The following is a 21009-nucleotide window of genomic DNA, read 5'->3' as shown; positions in this document are numbered from 1 at the left end:
AATCCCAGCACTTTGGGAGGCCAAGGCGGGTGGATCACTTGAGGTCAGGAGTTCGAGACCAGCCTGGCCAATGTGGTGAAACCCCCATCTCTACTTAAAATACAAAAAAATTAGCCAGACGTGGTGGTACGCTCCTGGAGTCCCAGCTACTCAGGAGGCTGAGGCAGGATAATTGCTTGAACCTGGGAGGCAGAGGTTGCAGCGAACCTAGATTATGCCACTGCACTCCAGCCTGGGTGACACTGCAAGACCCTGTCTCCAAAAAAAAAAAAAAAAAATAGATGGATTGATCTCTCTAGATAGATAGATAAGGTCTCCCATACACTGCCTACATTGTCTTATTTTGTATACAGTGATAAAACAGTTATGTGGCTTCTGAATCCCTGGCAGATTAGAACACCAAATCAGAAGAAATGAAGGTATAAGCATCGCTCATTTTCTTGAGCTTTGCCAATACTGTATTTTTCACGAGTCTACCAGCATCATTTTTCCCAACAGCAGTTGCTCACTTCATGTCTGTGTGTCACATTTTGGTAATTCTCACACTATTTCAAGCTTTTTCGTTATTATTATATCTGTTATGGTGATCTGCGATCGGTGATCTTTGATATTACTATTGCGATTGTTTCGGGACACCACAGACCATGCCCATGTAAGACAGCGAACCCAGCTGATGCGTGTGCATTTCGACTGCTCCATTGACTGGTCCCTCTTCCATCCCCTTCGCTCTCCTTGATCCTCCTTTTTCCCTGAGACACAATAATATTGAAAATAACTAATTAATAACCCTATAATGACCTGTAAATATTCAAGTGAAAGAAAAGTCGCATGTCTCTCACTTTAAATCGAAAGATAGAAATGATTAAGTTTAATGAGGAGGGCACATTGAAAGCCAAGATAGGCCAGAAGCCAGGTCTTTTGTGCCAAGCAGTTAGCCAAGTTGTAAATGAAAAGTTCTTGAAGAATATTAAAAGGGCTACTCTAGTGAACCCACAAATAAGAAAGCAAAACAGACTCCCGGCATAGAGAAAGTTTGAGAGATCTGACCAGAAGATTAAGCCAGCTGCAACTTTCGCTTTAGTCAAAGCCTAATCCAGGATGAGACCCTAACTCTCCTCAATTGAAGACTGAGAGAGGTGAGGAAGCTGCAGAAAAAAAGTTGGAAGCTAGTAGAGGTTGGTTCATGAGGTTTAAAGTAACTCTTCATAACATGAAAGTACAAGGTGAAGTAGCAAGTTATTCAGAAGATCTAGCTGGGATCATTGATAAAGGTGGCTACACAAAACAACAGACTTTCAGTGTGGGTGAAACAGCTTCATATTGAAAGAAGATGCTGTTTAAGACTTGCACAGGTAGACAGGAGAAGTCAGTGCCTGGCTTCAGAGGACAAGCTGTCTTATTAGAAGCGAATGCATCTGGTAATTTTAAGTTGAAGCCGATGCTGACTTACCATTCTGAAAATTCTAGGGCACTTAAGAATTATGCTAAATCTACTCTGCCTGTGCTCTACAAATGAAACAGCAAAGCCTGGATGACAGCGTATTTGTTTACAGCCTGGTTTGCTGAATATTAAGCCCATTGTTAAGACCTACAACTCAGAAAGACATTTCTTTCAAAATATTACTTGTGACTGACAATGCACCTGTTCACCCAAGAACTCTGATGGAGATGTACAGGAAGATGAATGTTTTCACACTTGCTAACATAGCAGCCATTTTGCAGCCCACGGATCAGGGAGTAATTTTGACTTTCAGGTCTTACTATTTAAGAAGTACATTGTGTAAGACTGTAACTGCTGTAGATACCGATTCTTCTGATGGAACTGGGCAAAGTCAGTTGAAAACCTTCTGAAAAGGGTTTGCTCTTCTAGATGCCATTAAGAACATTCATGATTCATGGAAGGAGATCGAAGCACCAACTGAATAGGAGTTTGAAAGAAGTTGACCTGACCCTCATGGATGACTTTGAGGGGTTCAGTGCTTCAGTGGAGGAAGTCACTGCAGATGTGGTAGAAATAGGATGAGAACTAGAATGAGAAGTGAAGCCTACAGCTGTGACTGCATTGCTGTTGATCTCTGGTGAAATTTGAGCAGAATGAGGAATTGCTTCTTATGAATGAGCAAATAAAGTATCTTGTTGGGATGGAATCTACTCCTGATGAAGATGCTGTGAACATTGTTGAAATGACAAAGGAGTCAGAATATTCCATAAACTTAAAGCAGCGATGGGTTTGAGAGGATTGGCTCCAATTGTGAAAGACGTTCTGCTGTAGGTAAAATGCTATGAAACAGCATCACATGCTACAGAGAAATCTTTCATGAAAGAGTCAGTTGATGTTGCAAACTTCATTGCTGTCTTATTTTAAATTGCCATAGCCACCCAAACCTTCAGCAACCACCACCCTAATCATCAGTCAGCAGCCATCAGCACTGAGGCAAGACCTTCCGCCAGCAAAAGAATTCCTGCTTACTAAAAGCTCAGATGATCATCAGCATTTTTTTTTTAGCAATGAAATATTTTTAAATTAAGGCATATTGTTTTTTAGACATAATGCTATTGCACACTTAGCAGACTATAGTGTAGTGTAAATATAAGTTTTACATGCACTGAGAAACCAGACAATTTTTGTGATTTGCCTTATTATGACATGTGTCTTATGGGGTGATCTGTATCTCCCAGGTATGCCTGTACTGTTACAGAATGTCGACTACAGTTTCTTTATACATTGTGAGTGTCAGGTGTTAAGGATGCAGTCCTGAGCGAAAAATGAGCAGGGGCCTTGTCTCTGGGGAGCTAACAGGATAGTAAAAGCAAACAAACAAACAAAAAACCTGCTCAAATAAACAGGAATCACACATGCACTAAGTTCTAGGAAGGAGGGCTGGCTTGTCCTAGAAGAGAGGTCCGGGATTGAAGGCTGTGATGTGAGGGAAACCTGGGCAGGAGGTATAAATTTCTGAGCCTCTTGTGCAAAGAAAATAGGGTGGATAACATTATATCATGAATAACAAATATCCTTGATGCCCCATCAGGTGTATTCAGTTTCCTCAGCATAATAAGCAGGGAAGTGTGGGGGAATTATCACAGAATTCTTAACCTTTTGTAGGCTCTTAAAGCTGGGAAGACAGCCATGCAGAATGATCTAAGTTCTAAAGATCCCCAGGATGCTCAATGTGAATATCTATGGCTACTAAAGCCTTTATAGTCTAAAAATGCAGAAGAAATTCTATGTTATGCACATTTAGGCTTTTATTTCAAGTTTCTGGTACATCCTAATATCTGGGGAAAAAAGATAGCTAATATTCTGTGGAATGGTTTTGTTTAAAATTTAGTTAACCATAATCAGAAAACTGGCTCAAATGGTAGCTCTGTGTTTAACACTTTAAGAAACCTCCAGGCTATTTTCCAAAGTGGCTGGACAATTTTATATCCTCACCAAGAGTGTAGGAAGAATCCCATTTTTCCACATCCTTGTCAGCACTTGGCTTTGTCTGTCTTTTTTGTTAACAGCTATCCTACTGGGTATGAAGTGATGTCTCGTTTCAATTTGCGTTCTGACAACCAGTGACATTGAGTGCCGCTTTGCATGCTGATTGGCCGTTTGTATATCTTCTTTGGAGAAGTGTCTATTCAAATCATTTGCCAATTTTAAACTGGATTTTTTTATTGAATTGTAGGAGTTCTTATATAGTCTGATATTAGACCCTTGTCAGAGTTATCATTTGCACATATTTTCTCCCAGTTCTTGGGCTGTGTTTTCACTTTCTTGATAGTGTCCTTGGAAACACAAATGTTTTAAATTTTGACAAGGTCCAGTTTTATCAATTTTTTTTCTTTTGTTGCTTCTGCTTTTGGTATTGTATCTCAGAAACAGTTGCCTCATCCAGGGTTGTGAAGATTTATGCCTGTGTTTTCTTTTAAGATTTTTTTGCTATTCTAGCTGTTACATTTCGGTTTCTGATTAATTTTGAGTTATATTTTTATATGGTATGAGGTAGAAAGTCTAACTGTTTTTCGCACATGGACATCCAGGTGTTGAAAACATTATTCTTTCCCCCATCGATATGCCTTGGCACCTTTGTTAAAAATAATTGGTTAAGAATGTGAGAGTTTATTTCTGGTTTCTAAATTGTGTTATTTGCATGTATACGTCTACCTTTGCCAGTACTACACTGTCTTGATTAGTAAGTTTTGAAATCAGGATGTGAGTCATTCAACGTTTTTCTTTTATTTCAAGATTGTTATGGCTATTCTGGGTCTCTTGATTTTCTTTATGAATTTTAGGATCAGCTTTTGTCAGTCTCTGTAATGAAGTCACGTGAGATTTTAGGAACATAATAAATCGAATACTAATTCTAATTATTCCTGTTACATTGAATCTGTATATGACTCTGTAGAGTATATAGAATGTATTCTAAGGGGTCAACATTGCATTTAATCTAGTTTGTGTGGTACGCCTGTGTATTTTCCCAAAACCATAAGCATGACTTTCCCAGGTTCTTCTTCTTGATGGTTCGTTATTATCATGACTTAAGACTAACCTGGTATTATGAGGAGCCTAGTGAGAAGTTACTTTGTGGACAGAGGACCACAACAAAGTGTGTTCACTTTGGAAGGACAACTTTGATGCTGAAAAATGTTGTCCAGACAGTCAGTGACTTTGGATGGATCATTGAACCTCTTTGATAATAGTTTTCTATGTAACTGAAAGGGCAGATTTCTAGATTTCTCCCCACTGTGATATTCTGTGACTGCAGATCACCTTGACTTTTTTCATATTCTGCTGGAAATTAGTCATATTTTAGCTGATATAGAAGACATTGCCTCCACACATAGACGTGTTCCTCTGAGTGTTAAATTTTTAATTGCTCTACTATGGCTTTGAGGTATTTTTATTTTAAAGCAGTAAATAGTGGTGGAGATTACAGTTGAGTTGACCAACTTCATATTCCTTAGTTCTAGTAACATAGTCACTTTTAATTATAGCAGTTTGCCACACTTCAAAAAGTTTAGCATGTAGTTTAGGAATCACCCTTTAGCTTTTTTAAATTTGTGATTTTAAATGAAATTTAGATAAGTTTATGTCCTGCTGTGTCATTTAATATATAGTAATCACTTTTACATTTAGCAGATACAGTAACATTTAACTACTTTTGAATATTTTTAGTGCTCTGTATCACATTCATACATGATTCTATGTTGAACATCTGTACAATTAGCACTTTCAACTTTGGGGGAAATTTCTTGTGATAGATTCTTAGAAGTAGTATCAGGAAATCAAAATATGTAGCTGTTTACAGTCACTTCACTCAAATAGCCAAATTGTTTTCCAAAAGCTTCATGTCAGTTTATACCGTGGTTGACATAAAAGACAGCTGGCTTCATCATACCTTGGTCAGCATTGGATATTATTTTTAAATTTTTTTGACTAACATAATAGTTTAAAATGTTACGTCATTGTTTTAGCTTGACCTTTATCAATTAAAGAAATTTCATTATCTCATAAGACAACGTAGAAGAGCAGGAGGAGAACGAACTTTTAAGGCACAGGATATTGGTTTAAACCTTGGTCCTGCCACTTTCTATTTGTGTCCTGACCTTGGGCTAGTTGCTAAGCCTCTCCAAGTCTCAAATTTCTCATTTGGAAACATGGGAATATTGGGGGAATGATTCCCAGAAAGGGAATAATTTGACATCATAGAATTGTTTTATAAAAGGTTCTCAAATAATAGTTGATTCAGCTGCTAGGAACGGTAACGATGATGATCTTTTACATTGTTTTTATAATTCTAGTGGCTTATTTTTAGAGTTCTTTTCCAGGAAGTTGTATTATTTTAAATCCGTAAAGCAAGCAGGAGAGACTACGTAAAGTCAAGAACCAACCTCTTGGGGTCTAACCGTTGCAATTTATTTAAAGGTTATGATGCTACAGGATTCTAGTTGACATTGACTCTAAAAAAAATCTGGGCTTACTGTTGATAAGGAAGATGTCACACATACCACAGCATACTATTATTACTTTGGTTCTGCCACACACTAAAGCCATTGGGATACCAGAGCTGTATTTATCCAGCACCCTGCTTGTTTTACACAAGATCATCAGTCTCAGGTGCCAGGGTGTCTGCCTTGGAAGGTAGAAAATGCACTGTTCCTTCCACAGTTACTTAGTAAAGACAGCACAGGAGAACAGGGCAGCTTTCTTGCCTTCTTTGGCCAAGTGCTAGGAAGTGGTTGCAAGCTGCAAGCCTGCTGATGAGGTGATGCCAAGGGTGCCAGGGTTTCTTCTGGTGAGAGCAGAGAGAAGGCTGTTTTTCACTGTTGTTTTATGATTATCGTAACTCTCCCCTTATACTTAAAAAGCAGTTGCTCTTTTGATATGGGATACATTTGCTGTTTCCAGTTGGTGTTGGGGTTGGGAGAAGTGGATCCTTTAGTAAATCGTCTTGAGACAGTGGCTACCTTTTTAGCAGGAGCTAGATCTTTTTCATATATATGCAAAGTATTCCAGATAAATTAGTTTTAAACACACAAAGTAATTAAAACACTAAGAATATGGACTTAAGTAGAAAAGATCTTTCCAGGAACACTAGTATAATAGAAACGATTAATAATTAGAACAATAAAAGCTTTAAAAAACCTTAGAAACAGGCCGTGTGTAGTGGCTTATGCTTGTAATCCCAACACTTTAGGAGTCAAAGACAGGTGGATTGTTTGAGGCCAGGAGTTCAAGACCAGCCTGGGCAACGTAGCGACACCCCATCTCTACCAGAAATACAAAAAATTAGCTGCGCGTGGTGGCACGCACTTGTAGTCCCAGCACTCAGAAGCCTGAGGCAGAAGAATCGTTGAACACAGGAGGCAGAGGTTGCAGTGAGCTGAGATTGCACCATGGCACTCCAGCCTGGATGACAGAGTGAGACTCTGTCTCAGAAAAATTAAAAAATGAGAATAAAAACCATAGAAACAGTATTTATAAGCAAAGAACAAACTGAGATAATATTAGCACATACTCTTTGTAGAGCTCTGTCAAATCAGCAAGAGAAAGACAACTCTATAATAGAGGCTAAGTGGACATACCACCCAAAGAGATCTACAGAGTCAATGCAACCCCTATCAAAATCCCAGTGTCATTTTTTTTTTTTTTACAGAAATAGAAAAGCAATTCCAAAATTCATATAGAATGACAAAGGACTGCAAATAGCCAAAACAATCTTGACAAAGAACAAAGCTGGAGGCATCATAGTTCCTGATTTCAAAGTATATTACAACACACGGTAATTAAAACAGTATGGAACTGGCATAAAGACAGAAACATAGACTGATGAAATAAAATAGTCCAGAAATAAATCCATGCGTATATGGTCAGCTAATCTTCAACAAACATGCCAAGAATACACAATAGGGAAAGGATAGTCGCTTTGTAAATGGTACTGGGAAAACTGGTCATCCACAAGCAAAATAATGAAATCGGACCCTTATCTCACACAGTACACAAAAATCAGCTCGAGATGGATTAAAAACTTAAATATAAGATCTGAAAGTGTAAAACACCTCAAAGAACACATGGGACAAAACTTCATGAGATTTTTCTTGGTATGACACCAAAAGCCCAGGTAATAAAAGCAAAAATAGGCAGGTGGGAGTACATAAAATAAAAATCTGCAGAGCAAAGCAATCATTTAATAGCATGAAAAGGCAGCTTATGAGATAAGAGAAAATATTTGCAAACCATACATCTGATAAGGGGTTATTTACCAAAATAATTGAAATCAAGATGTTGAAGAGATATTTGCATTCCCATGGTCTATTGGGGGAACCCGCCCCCTGTATTTCTATTTTCCTGAAGTGGCAGCTGGTCTGAGAAATAAAGAGAAAGAGTACAAAGAGGGGAATTTTACAGCTAGGTCACTGGGGGTAACATCACATACCGGTAAGTCCTGAGCCGCAAAACCAGCAAGTTTTTATTAGGGATTTCAAAAGGGGAGGGGATAATGAACAAAGAGTAGGTCACAAAGATCACATGCTTCAAAGGGCAGAAGGCAGAGCAGAGATCACATGCTTCTGAGGAAACAGGACCAGAGCACAACCAGAAACTCCTGATAAGGGTCTGTGTTCAGCGGTGCACGTATTGTCTTGATAAACATCTTAACAGAAAATGGGGTTTGGGAGCAGAGAACCTGTCTGACCACAAATTTACCAGGGCAGAGATTTTTCCCCACCCTAGTAAGACTGAGGGTACTGCAGGAGACCAGGGCATAGCTCAGTCCTTATCTCAACCACATAGGACACTCCCAGAGCGACCATTTATAGACCTCCCCCCAGGAATGCAGTTCTTTTCCTAGGGTCTTAATATTATATTCCTTGCTAGGAAAAGAATTTAGCAATATCTCTCCTCCTTGCATGTCTGTTTATAGGCTCCCTGCAAGAAGACAAATATGGCTCTGTTCTGCCCGACCCCACAGGCAGTCAGACCTTATGGTTGTCTTCCCTTGTTCCTTAAAATCGCTGTTACTCTGTTTATTTTCAAGGTGCACTGATTTCATATTGTTCAAACACACGTTTTACAATCAGTTTGTTCAGTTAACGCAATCATCACAGGGTCTTGAGGTGACATACATCCTCAGCTTACAAAGATAACTGGATTAAGAGATTAAAGTAAGACAGGTGTAAGAAATTATAAGAGTATTATTAGGGAAGTGGTAAATGTCCATGAAATCTTCACAATTTATGTCTCCTCTGCTGCGGCTCAAGCCGGCCCCTCCATTCAGAGTCCCTGACTTCCCACAACAGTGGACATTGCCACATTATGATAGCCAGGATGTGGGAACAACCTAAATGTCCATAGGGTAAAGCAAATATGGCATATATGTGCAATGGAGTATTATGCAGCCCCTAAAAAGAAAGTCCTGCCATATGCAATGATACAGATAAAGCTGGAGGACACCAGGCTAAATGGAATAAGCCAGTCATGGGGCAAATACTGTATGATTCTACTTATAGGAGGCATCTAACATAGTCAAAGTCAGAAGCAGAGTAGAATGGTGGTTGCCGGGGAATGGGAACTTACTGTTCAATGGTACAAGGTTTGTTATGCAAGGGCAAAAAAGTTTTCAAGATATTTGTTACAGCATTGTGCCTATAGTTAACAATATTGTATTGTCCCCTTAAAATTTTATTGTGAAGGTAGATCTCATATTAAGTGTTCTTGCCACAATTTTAAAAAACTAAACAAAAAGAAAGGGAAAAATAAGTGGATGGACAGAAAAAAAGAAATGTATGAAGGACTAAGGAATATATGAAAAATGTTCACCAAATATGAGTTAAAATAACGTGCTCTCAGTTCCTGCTTATTTCTTAATGCTAGTACCTGGTACTGGCAAAGAGTGAGAAACAGCACTCACATGTACAGCTCCTTAAGTGTGAATTACAGCAGCTGCAGCGGAGAACAAACACCTTCTACCCAGGAATTCTGTTTTTCAGAATTGGGTCTAGGAAAATCATTCATTTACTTATTTACTGCTTTTCAGAATTATTTACAATGGGGGAGAATTGGAAACAACCTATATACCTTATAGGAATTAAGTTCGTTGACATTTTAAAGATTTTTTGAAGCCATTAAAATAACAATATAAAGGCTTATTTAATCCCATGGAAAGATAAGTGAAATTTTTAAGTTTAATAAGTTTATTAAGCTTATAGTAAGTTTAAAAACAAATTGCAGAGCAGTCTGATGTGTAAGTAATTTAAATTAAAAAAAAAAATTCTTGCTGGGTGCGGTGGCTCACGCCTGTAATCCCAGCACTGTGGGATGCCAAGGTGGGCATATCATGAGGTCAGGAGATTGAGACCATCCTGGCTAACATGGTGAAACCCCGTCTCTACTAAAAATACAAAAAAAAAAAGAATTAACCAGGCGTGGTGGCGGGTACCTGTAGTCCCAGCTACTCGGGAGGCTGAGGCAGGAGAATGGCATGAACCCGGGAGGCGGAGCTTGCAGTGAGCCGAGATCGCGCCACTGCACTCCAGCCTGGGGCACAGAGCAAGACTCTGTCTAGAAAAAAAAAAAATCTACAATGAACATATGGTTTTTGTTTTTTAAAAACAAACATTGTACATGAATTCAAAGGATTACTGCTTTTAATTTAAACTCTTATTTTGCTTATTGCAAAATAAAAGGCAATATCACTGTTCTTTGAGAGCTTATCAATGGAAATTGATCAGTGGTTGGAAGTTGATTGTTTTTCTAATTGCTTTGTGTTAATTTTTTGATAATTACAATATATCTTCGTACCGAGGAAGAGGATAGTGTGGAAAAATTGGGCCTTAAGTTGAAGTTTATACAACTGGAATAGAGAATTGAACTTATTACATTAAAGACTATGAGGAGTAAAATGAAGAAAATGTTGCAGTTAATGCTGTGTTAGGAAAAGTAAGGAAATAAATATTAAGATTAATGTTCCATATTAGGCTAAAGAAGACTGATTGGATAGAGATGCTTGAATCTCTGAACAAGCCACTTGGTTTAAATTTTAATCTTCCTCATTCTTTATGATAATTAACAATAACAGACAAATTGAGTGCATTTTGTAGCATCTAAGCATACTATACAGATTATGCTAGAATCTTGTCTAGAATCATGACATTGTTTTCTAAATCCCTGATTTAAAAAACCACATTTCTATGTAGCTTTCGGTGGAATTTCTGTGTGTTTGAATATACTGTGATATTACAACATATTGACTTACCAAACATTTTGTATCATCATCTTTTGTTATTTAAGCCTTAGTATAGACTTTACACATCATTTATTTTTCTTTGTGTCATTATGAAAACTTGGGTCATTTTGTAAGCTTTCTATAAAATTATTCTAACACTTAAATTTCTTAATTTTTTTCTGGCTCCAGGATTTTTGAAAAAAAAAGGAAAATACAAACACATATAATAAAGAAAAATAGAAGTCTTGCCTCTTCCACCTCCCAGAGCATTGCTGACATTTTGGCATGTTTGCTCCAATATACTTTATCCTTTTTGTTTGAAGTTGAGATCCTACATTGCATAAAATTTTAAATCATGGTTTTGTTTTCCACTGACATCCTAACACAGGCTCTGCTTCATAGAGACTCATCTTTTTTTTTTTTTTTTTTTTTTTCTGTGAAGAGGAGTTTTGCTCTTGTTGCCCAGCCTGGAGTGCAGTAGTGCAATCTCTGCTCATTGCAACCTCCATCTCCTGGATTCAAGCGGTTCTTACCTTGTCATCATGCCCAGCTAATTTTTTATATTTTTAGTAGAGACGGGGTTTCACCATGTTGGCCAGGCTGGTCTTGAACTCCTGACCTCAGGTGATCCCACCCGCCTTGGCCTTGCAAAGTGCTGAGATTACAGGCATGTAATCTCACCACCACACCCAGCTCATAAAGACTCATAGCTAACGTTTTACCAACTACAAAGTGTTCTACCTTAGGCACTAAAATTTCCTTATTTTTTCCTCTCTTGTCCTCAAGTGATGCCTATCTTTTCCTCTTAAATTAAGACTTTTAAAAATAACAAAGACACTTTTTTTTAGTTTCTTCTCTTACATTCGTTCTATTTCAGAAAATACAGAGTGCCTAAGTGGTAACAGACGATCAAATAATCAAAGAATTTTTTTGAACCAGTTTTTTTTATCTTGGCTCCCCCTAGAGGCATATATAGTATAAAAATAGTTGTGACCTGAAAGTACTTGCTTATCCGGTTACTTAAATGAGCAAACATAAAGTGTGTAAGAGAGTGCTTGGAGCAGTAGATTGTTAAGTGATGGCCATTCGTGTTCAGGGATTGCCAGGGCAGCTCCCTTGCTTTGGTGCACTTGTGCTGCATGGCCACCAGGAGGCAGATTATGTTTGGGAAAGAATCGAAACCTAGTTTGTGTAGTTCTGTCATGTATCTAATACACCTTGCTATGTTTGTGTGTGTATTTCACTGTACAAATGAGTGACTTTTGGCTTTTCCTCCTCACTGGCACTGTTTTCGTTTATTCCTGCAGCTTCTTACTCTGCTGTTAAGAGATACCATTAACAACGTTTATTTTTAATATGTGTGGTTATAGCTTAATGTAATTCAAGTAAAAATGTTAATGAATGTGATTAATTGGTGATTAGATTGCTAATTTCTTCTTTTAGGGAGTCTAAAGAACTTCCCTTTTAACAAGGATAATTTAAGGCCGGGCGCGGCAGCCCACGCCTGTAATCCCAGCACTTTGGAGGCCGAGGTGTGTGGATCACCTGAGGTCAGGAGTTCAAGACCAGCCTGGCCAACATGGTGAAACCCTGTCTCTACTAAACATACAAAAATCAGCCAGGCATGGTGGGGGGCACCTGTAATCCCATCTACTTGGGAGACTGAGGCAGGATAATCACTTGAACCCGGCAGGTGGAGGTTGCAGTGAGCAGAAACCGTGCCGTTGCACTCCAGCCTGGGCAACAAGAGTGAAACTCCATCTGAAAAAAAAGAAAAAGGATAATTTAGAATTTACTATTACTGAATAAACAGCAGACACAACCAAAATAAAGAAAGGACGCCTCCTACTGTATGGAGTGGTGGCATATCTGTTTTTAATCATATCAAAATTTGACTCCGTTCTTCTATTTATGTTTTTAATGCTGACTGATTTCTTGGTTTTTACAAGGTTTGGGGGGGTAGAGGAAAAGGTTCTGGTATATTTTTAGTATGTAGAATCTGGAAGGAAAAGGTGTTTAGGTTTTTTAATAATAAACTGGGATAAAGTAAAAGGCAACCCCTAAAAGCAGCTTGCCTTGACTTTAGTTCCTTGATCATTTGGCTTCAGTTGCCATGGTGCAGTGTATTTAGCGGGTTTTCCGTCAGTGTATGAACTAGGTGTATCTTTCTCACAGGAGCCCTGGACGGGTTATTGGGTCTGTCTCCCTTGCTGACAGCCTCTAAAATGGCAAGTTGGGGGCTTGAGTAAAGAGGGAGGGGATCTGAGGGAAGAGGACTTACTTAAATTTTCCCTTCCTCCCTCTCTCCTCCCCGCTTCATAACCTACTCTATAGAATTTCTAAAAGAACTGCTTCCTGCCGGTTTTAGTAGCACTTACTAGTGTTATTTACGGTAACAATTCTGCATTTATTTCTGAGTCTTATTTTCTAGGAAATCTTGGAAACTGGCATAGCACATTTTTAAAACATTGTTTTGTTGTACTTTATAACATTTTTTAAAAATGTTAAGAGCTGAGGCTATTTGTGGTTTATTGGAATTAGCTTAAGTGGGCATATTGTTGTTAATTCTTAGATCCATATCTTTGTTTTACAAGTTCTTTTGGTTTTTGCCATCGTGTTTTAACATGCTTTTACAAGCCACTCTGCTGAAATAAAAATTAGTAGATAACTGGCAAAAGATACTGATAACTGTGCCCTCCTCACACTCCTAGTCTTTAAAGAGCGCTGTAAGAGACCACTTGATGTTCTAAATTACTCACACAATAAATGTAGTCTTTAGAATATGCCAATCTGATAGACTATTCCTCTGGAACTCTGATAGTACCTCTGGTAGAGAAACCGTATTCATCTTTCGTTGTTGACTATTTGTGAGGTCCTCAGCATGTGGGAATTAAAGTTGAACTTTAACCTTTTGACAATCTGTCATTAATATATTAGAATAGAAATTTTCTTAAAATATTTTCGTTGGGAACATTTATGGCCTGAAGTCTTAAAAAAAAAAAAAAAAAAAACAAAAAAAACAAAAACAAAATTTTTCCAAAATACCAGGCTTAAATATAGGCTTACATGAAAAATATCTAGAGAAAAAAATACTCCTGTTATTAGTGCAAATATAAGAAGAGAAAAATGTTAAAATCAGGACACAGTGTACTTTCAGGAAATCTTAATTTTTTTCTAATTATGAGATAAACACTAGGCATTTGAAGTAATTTCCCCTAGCGATCTTTCAAGTGGTCACAGGATCTGTGACATTATTGGTTGTTTTCTAAAGCTCCTGAGACCACCCACTTTCTCCTCCCCTTTACCATCTCGGATGAAAACCCTGACAACTCCGCAAGCGTGCACAGTGTGATGTGGTTCAGAGGCGGCTTCTGGACCTGCAGGAAGGAGATTTTATTCAGAGGAAGAGCATCGTTTTGGTAACATCTGGAAGTGAAAACGGAAGCCAGAAACACTTGGCTAGCCCTGGGGGATTTTTTTTCTTCTCTGCCTCTCTGGTGGAATGACATTTGCTGTGTAGGCATGTTTCCTCTCACTGTATTTCTTGGCCGTGAAGAGTACTGAGTTTAAAAGACAGTATGTGACAGTGCATGGACATCGCCTCTTCTGTGAAATCTCGCCACCTGCTCCGAAGACATGTTGTTGTCTCCCAAATTCTCCTTATCCACCATTCACGTACGACTGACAGCCAAAGGATTGCTTCGAAACCTTCGACTTCCTTCAGGGTTTAGGAGAAGCACTGTTGTTTTCCACACAGGTCTGTCTTGCGTACATCTCTGCTTAGTGTTGCATGGGGAACGTCTTCATTAATTTGCAGATGTTTATCAGAGGTTTTTCCAAGGAGACGGATAATTGGAGAAACGAAGCTCTCTCTAAAGAGAGATGAGGCTTAATTTAAAAATTGTTTTCTGTTGCTTCAGCACAAGTGCATAATACTTTTACTTTTAGCAGCAGATTGTGTTGTTTGTGTTGATGGAAGTCAGAATTGTTGCCTTGGTGTTCCCTAGCTCTTTCTCTGTCACCAGCCAAATGTGTGAAAATCAGCACCTGTTAAATTATATTTTACTTCCAGTGGTTGGGAAATAGGACATAGGTAAATTTAGAAGAATATTTCTTTTCCCGCTGTGTAGATGAGAAGGTTTCCATCGTTTTTCATTGGATAGTTTCTCAGTCAGATGAGACAGTTAATTGTAATATGCTGAAAGATTTCCCTATTCTAAACTCTTCTGACAGAAAACATCCTAATGGTTTGGGGGAAGTGGTAAGTGAATCGCAAATGTCCTTTTCCAGTCTTCATAGTAATAACGTGTGCAATCTCAAAATACTTCCCCTGAGGTTTATGTTTGTATCTGCTTTTCATTCTCTGTGCCTAAGATGAAAACAAATTTAGTATATATTTTAGGCACATGGTGACCTGTCTGCTCACTTTCAGGGGATTGGGTTGGCCTACATTGCTACTTTTGTTCTAGATGATTTTTACAACCACAGTGAATTAAATCAGTTTTCTTCTGTAAAATATGTTAGCTGGGGTGCTGTTACATTTGTTTTGGGCTGGTTGGTGTTAGGTGTTGCAGGATTGTTTGATGAGGATGTAAATAGATTTTTTTTTTTTCTGCTTCATGTGCATGTGACCCCTCGTGTGTCTTGTTTTGCACTTGGCTCATCTCTGCCCCTGGGGAGTTTTTTTCAGCTGACTGTTTTTAGTTTTCCCAGAGGCATCTCCCTTCTCTGTGGGAGAATTCTGATTTTTTCCAGCACCTCTCTCTGGTGTTTCATAACTCCCCTTGACCTGTCATTTGAGTTTGCCAGCCTCTCCCTTTCAGTCTGAGCTGCCAGCTGAAGGTAAATGGGGGAGGCAGCGAGGAGGTGGTCAGCAGTGGCACTCCTCTCCCAGCCCAGGGCCGCTGCAGCCCTTCCAACTGAAAAAATTAATAGGTGGGGGGGGAAAAAAATTAAAGGGTACCCTATATTCTCTATATTTGCAATAATTTGTCTGATCGAAGGTAGCTCCACATCGCTTTTAATTTTAACGAGCTTTTTAAAAAAAATACTACAATCCACACCCCAAGTTAAAAATAAAATCAAACAGTGTGGAAGGTTGTGCAGTCCTGGGCAAGCCTCTCTCTAACCCTGGGTCCCTGCCTGCACTCCGTGGAGACAGCCACTCTCAGGCTGCTTGTATAGTGTCCTTGCACGTTTCCATTCGCGTGTAAATCTGTGTAGGTCTTTTGTATTCTTTTTTTGTTATACAGAAATAAAAGCGTACTATATATTCTATACCTTTTTAAAGCTAATGTATTTTAGATTTGCATGTGATCACATGTTTATTTGCCTCATTAAAAAAAATTAGTTCTGTAACATTCCATTGTTGGATAAGTCATGATTTACTTAACCAGTGCTCTGGTAGTAGACATTCTAAGTTGTTTGTAGTGTTGTTGTGAAGCAGGTAGCTTTCCAAGACAGCTTAAGCAAAAGACACAAGGCTTCTGTTACCAGAGTTTGATTAATAGTGATGTATTGGGCACATTTTATTTTCTAAACTTATGTAAAACTATTTTTTGTTGATTTGCAATCATAATTTTTTGAGCTAGAGTTCACATAGAGGTGATCTAATCTATCTTATACCAGGAAGTCTCAGGCCCAGAGAGGTGAATTCACTTGCCCAAAGGCGCACAGTAAGTGGCAGAGATAAGACTAAAACCTGGGACCTCTATTTAGAATTTTTAGCGTGCATATTTTCTGGCTGCGAATTTTGCTGTAATTTTGTTAGATCCAAGGAATAGCAGGGATGGAGAAAGTGTTTTGTTTGTGTGTTGGAGGCTTTTTAAAATCCTGTAAGGAATATAATTCTGCTTACTCCCAATATCGGTCTTTTGTGGGCTTATCCGTATTATGTCATTTTAATGTCCGAGAAATCGTCCGTCAGGTGGGTATTGACACCGTCGCAGTGACTCTTATCTGAACGGACTGTCAGCAGTACCTTGGGTTTGTATCCTTAGTGAAGGAAGTGGTGTTGGTTGCCTCTGTGCAGTAGTGTTGACCTGGATTCCAAGAGGCCTGGATTATAGCCTTGATTCTGCTAGTGACCAAGTGAATAGCCCTGTGCACCTAACCTCCCAGGGCTACAAAATAAGGAAATCACATGAGATGACTTTCAGGTTCCCCTTAGCCTCAAAATCTGTGAATTTTCTGACTGAAGATATGAAAACCCTCAGTGTATTATTCTGCTTGGAAATTCATCTTATCTAAATGAATTGTCTCCTTATTTTTACCTCCTAAATTCAGTTAATACTCCTGAATTATCTGTTTCTTTTCATGACACCATGTGTCTGCTCATCAGAACCCACCTTTGTTTTCTGTTGTTGTTTGTTTGTTTGTTTTAGACGGAGTCTCGCTGTGTCGCCTAGGCTGGAGTGCGCTGGTGCCATCTCGGCTTGCTGCAGCCTCCACCTCCCAGGTTCAAACAATTCTCCTGCCTCAGCCTCCCGAGTAGCTGGGATTACAGGCGCCAATCACCACGCCCAGCTAACTTTTTTGTGTTTTTAATAGAGATGGGTTTTCACCACGTTGGCCAGGCTGGTCTGGAACTCCTGACCTCAGGCAATTCACCTGCCTCAGCCTCCCAAAGTGCTGGGATTATAGGCATGAGCCACCGTGCCTGGCCATACCCCACCTTTGATTCATTACTTGTCCTGATTTATCCACGATCAATTGGTTGTCATACTCTTAAGACTCCATCATTTGAAATCTCTATTTGTTTTTACCCCCTGCCATTACCCTAGTTCAGGCACTATTATGTTGAAGCATTGAAATTGCTCTTCTTGGCTGGTGCCAGTGGCTCACACCTGTAATCCCAGCACTTTGGGAGGCCAAGGCAAGAGGATCACTTAAGGCTAGGAGTTTGAGACCAGCCTTGGAGAGTTAGCGAGACCCTGTCTCTATTTAAAAAACCACACACACAAAATTACTCTTCTAATAAGTAAAATGTGGTCAAATATGAACAGTTTTGTATAATCCAGACTAAGATGTTGACTGGGCTTTCTGAAAAGCTTTCTGTTTGGTCTGTGCCTCCAGCCTTTCCCTTGCTTCTAAACTGTCTTTCGCATTACAGATTAATGCATTCATTTCATAAGGAAGTACCTGTTAGACGTGTACTGTGTACCAGGCATGATGGTAGGTGCTGAAAGTATGGCTGGGAGTAAGCCAAATGGACCCTGCCTTCACACAGCCCACTGTTTAACAGAAGGAGACAGAGCACTAGGTGATAATACAGGGTGTGGACCGGTGCCCAGCCAGCTCTTAGCAGGTGGAGGTACCTTTAATCCAGGTCCTCCAGTAGAAGTGCCTTTTAAGTTGCGTTCTCAGGAAATGGAGAATTAACCAAGAGACCAAGTGTTTCAGACAGAGAAAAAAGCATGTAAAAGCCTAGAGGAGTTTGAGGAAGGGCTCCTTCAAGGAAACAAAAGAGTTGTAATATTTCTGAGCATAGAATGTGGTGGGACGGGGGCTGGCCATTATAGAGATCCAGCCAGAATAAGCTTTCTCACTGATCCCACGTAGCGGTCACTGCAATAGGACTCTTAACATTTTATACCTATCTGTGGGACAGAGACTAGAGAAGTCACAGGCTCTATTTCCCAGCCTCCCTTCCAGGTAGATACAGTCATGTGACTGAGACCCAGCCAATGAGACGGAAGCTTAAGCGACCTGGCACCTGGGCACTGGGCACTGTGATATATTATTACTGGGTGGTGTCCACCACTGGTGAAGCGTGCTTTTGGATCGAGGTTATCTTTCCTCTGTAAATAGGGGAGAGGAGGGAATTTGTCAGGAACTGTGCATGATGTTGCAGGACATCAGGCGCAGATGAAAATCTGAGAAGTCCAGTGATGACTTCACTGACGTGGGGAAAGGTCAGCAATAGTCTTTCTTACCAAAGTATTAAACTCCGTCTCTTTCAGAATTTTACCTCAGCTTACTAGTTCTATTTTTATAATGAGGCAGGGGAAGGAAAAGACTTTGCTAAGAATTTATTCCCTGCCACTTAGCATTCAGTTTTTCTATGAAGCTGGAAATTCTTGTATTAATTACTATGAAGAGTGTCATTTGAACCTCACAGGGTAATTTCCTTCTTAACTCCAGTGAAGGCAATTCAGTGCACTAAGGACAGAATTCTTTCTGCTGAGCTAGTGACATTAAACGTGATTACTGCAGCGCAAAGGAGGAGGAACACATGTACATACATATCGAGGAATGGCAGAGTTAGTATCAGGACAAAATATTTCCATTTACTTTTGCTATTTTATTATATTTTGAACTTTTAGGTTCAGGGATACATGTAAAGGTTTGTTACACAGGTAAACTCATGTCACAGAGTTTGTTGTACAATAAATAGTTTATTGTACAGATGATTTCATCACCCAGGAATTAAGGCCAGTACCTGAGTTATTTTTTTCTGCTCCTCTCCCTCCTCCTACCCTGCACCCTCACGTAGACCCCCGTGTCTGTTTCCCTTCTTTGTGTTCAGGAAGAGAACCGTTTTAAACAGGTGTTCAGTAAGAGGCAGGCAGAATGTGAATGCGTTTGTTTACAATGAAATTGATCAAATTATGTTCTCACATTTGGTATTCACTTTCGACTCCTTTTAGATGGAATTAATAGCTTTACTAAGAAGCAACTTGTCCCTCCTGAAGAAAAGCAGCTTTGAGGTTGTTTAGTGGCTCCACCATGTCGGAATCCTCATCTCTGCTGTCTTCTCAGCCCTGTCTTCGTGATTGTTGCCTCATGGTCTCACAGTGGCTGCTCCAGAAAGGAAGAAAAAGAAATGAGGAAGGGGTGGTGCCAGGTCGCTTAAGCTTCTGTCTCATTGGCCGGGTCTCAGTCACATGACTGTATCTACCTGGAAGGGAGGCTGGGAAATAGAGCCTGTGACTTCTCTAGTCTCTGTCGCACAGATAGGTATAAAATGTTAAGATCCCTATTGCAGTATCTGCCACAGAGAAGGCAGAACAGGTATTTCTCAAGTGGATGTTGGCTGATTATAAATGAGGGGAGTATATTATTTAACAAGTTGGACCTTGCAACAGGCCTTGCTGTTTATTCTATGCATTTTGGAGGGGCATTGATTACGTATTTGTAATGATTCCAGTTAAACTTTCAAGTTGTTTTATTGTTTGGATGTAAGTCTTAATATTTGATTTTTGATCTCTTGAATGAATTTTCAGTTATAAAATACATTGGGAAGGAATGTGCTCAACTTTAAGTATGGCTTTTGTATGCTTAATATGTTATTGTTGCATTTATGGATGTATTATGGATTAGGAGGGCATTTATTCATGTACCGTTAGGGTGACAGTAAATAAACTTCAGTTTCTCTTGTGTTTTTTGTACCACAAAATGTAGACATCAGTGAGGCCATATTAGAAAGCTTCCATTAAAATACCACATATGTTAGAATTTGCATGTGAAAAGATAACATTTAGGCTTTTGTAGAATGCAGAAGAAATCAAAAGGACCAAGATGAAGAAGAATGTGAGAAGTAGCCTTTCACTGCCCCTTAGTTGTCTTACTGTGAATCCAGATTCTTCCTTTCAGCCTCCTTGAAGGCAGTCATGAAGGATTTTGCTGGACTCTTGCCACATAGACAAGCGTTAGCTAAAAACTGGTATTACGAATGGTATGATGCTGAAATCATTTTGCTGTGGATTGATTCCAAGCTTCGGTAGCCGTGGCAGTTTTAGAGCTGTAGCTTTGCCGTGACATGAAGAGCTGCACTTTTGTAGTTACAGCTTTCTGTTGAAGAAGACAATAAAGTGTTAAATGGCAAGTTTTGTTCACAATAGTTAAGATTTTGGAAAGGTTTTTTTTTTTTTTTTTTTTGACCGAGTCTCGCTCTGTCGCCCAGGCTGGAGTGCAGTGGCCGGATCTCAGCTCACTGCAAGCTCCACCTCCCGGGTTCGCACCATTCTCCTGCCTCAGCCTCCCAAGTAGCTGGGACTACAGGCGCCCACCACCTCGCCCGGCTAGTTTTTGTATTTTTGGTAGAGACGGAGTTTCACTGTGTTAGCCAGGATGGTCTCGATCTCCTGACCTCGTGATCCTCCCGCCTCGGCCTCCCAAAGTGCTGGGATTACAAGCTTGAGCCACCGTGCCCGGCCGATTTTGGTAAGTTTTTAGAAGTGAGATGTTGAAAGAGACCGTATGTCCTAATCTGACAAGTTTCAGATAATTAGAGTTTTATTACACTAAATTACATTTTAACTTGGTATCCACTTTCACACACAAATGGAAAGGA

General features: G+C 39.4%; 1 protein-coding gene across 8 annotated transcripts in view; it reads left to right on the top strand.

The window, feature by feature from the left end:
* Positions 1-21009, top strand: part of MTUS1 (microtubule associated scaffold protein 1) — a 114154-nt gene that overhangs the window by 45723 nt on the left and 47422 nt on the right. The window contains exon 1 of one of the 8 annotated variants that reach the window (XM_015144830.3): positions 14059-14472. The exons of the other annotated variants lie outside the window; for them this stretch is intronic. Within the exon in view, the coding sequence (XP_015000316.2) occupies positions 14352-14472 (121 nt within the window). The 5' untranslated portion in view covers positions 14059-14351. Of the gene's footprint in view, positions 1-14058; positions 14473-21009 lie in introns of those variants that run through there. 8 annotated transcript variants of the gene reach the window in all.

Source organism: Macaca mulatta, chromosome 8 (assembly GCF_049350105.2).
Source record: "Macaca mulatta isolate MMU2019108-1 chromosome 8, T2T-MMU8v2.0, whole genome shotgun sequence".
Classification (NCBI taxonomy): Eukaryota; Metazoa; Chordata; class Mammalia; order Primates; family Cercopithecidae; genus Macaca; species Macaca mulatta.
The sequence above is the reverse complement of the archived record's forward strand: the minus strand, read 5'-3'. Positions and strand labels throughout refer to the sequence as shown.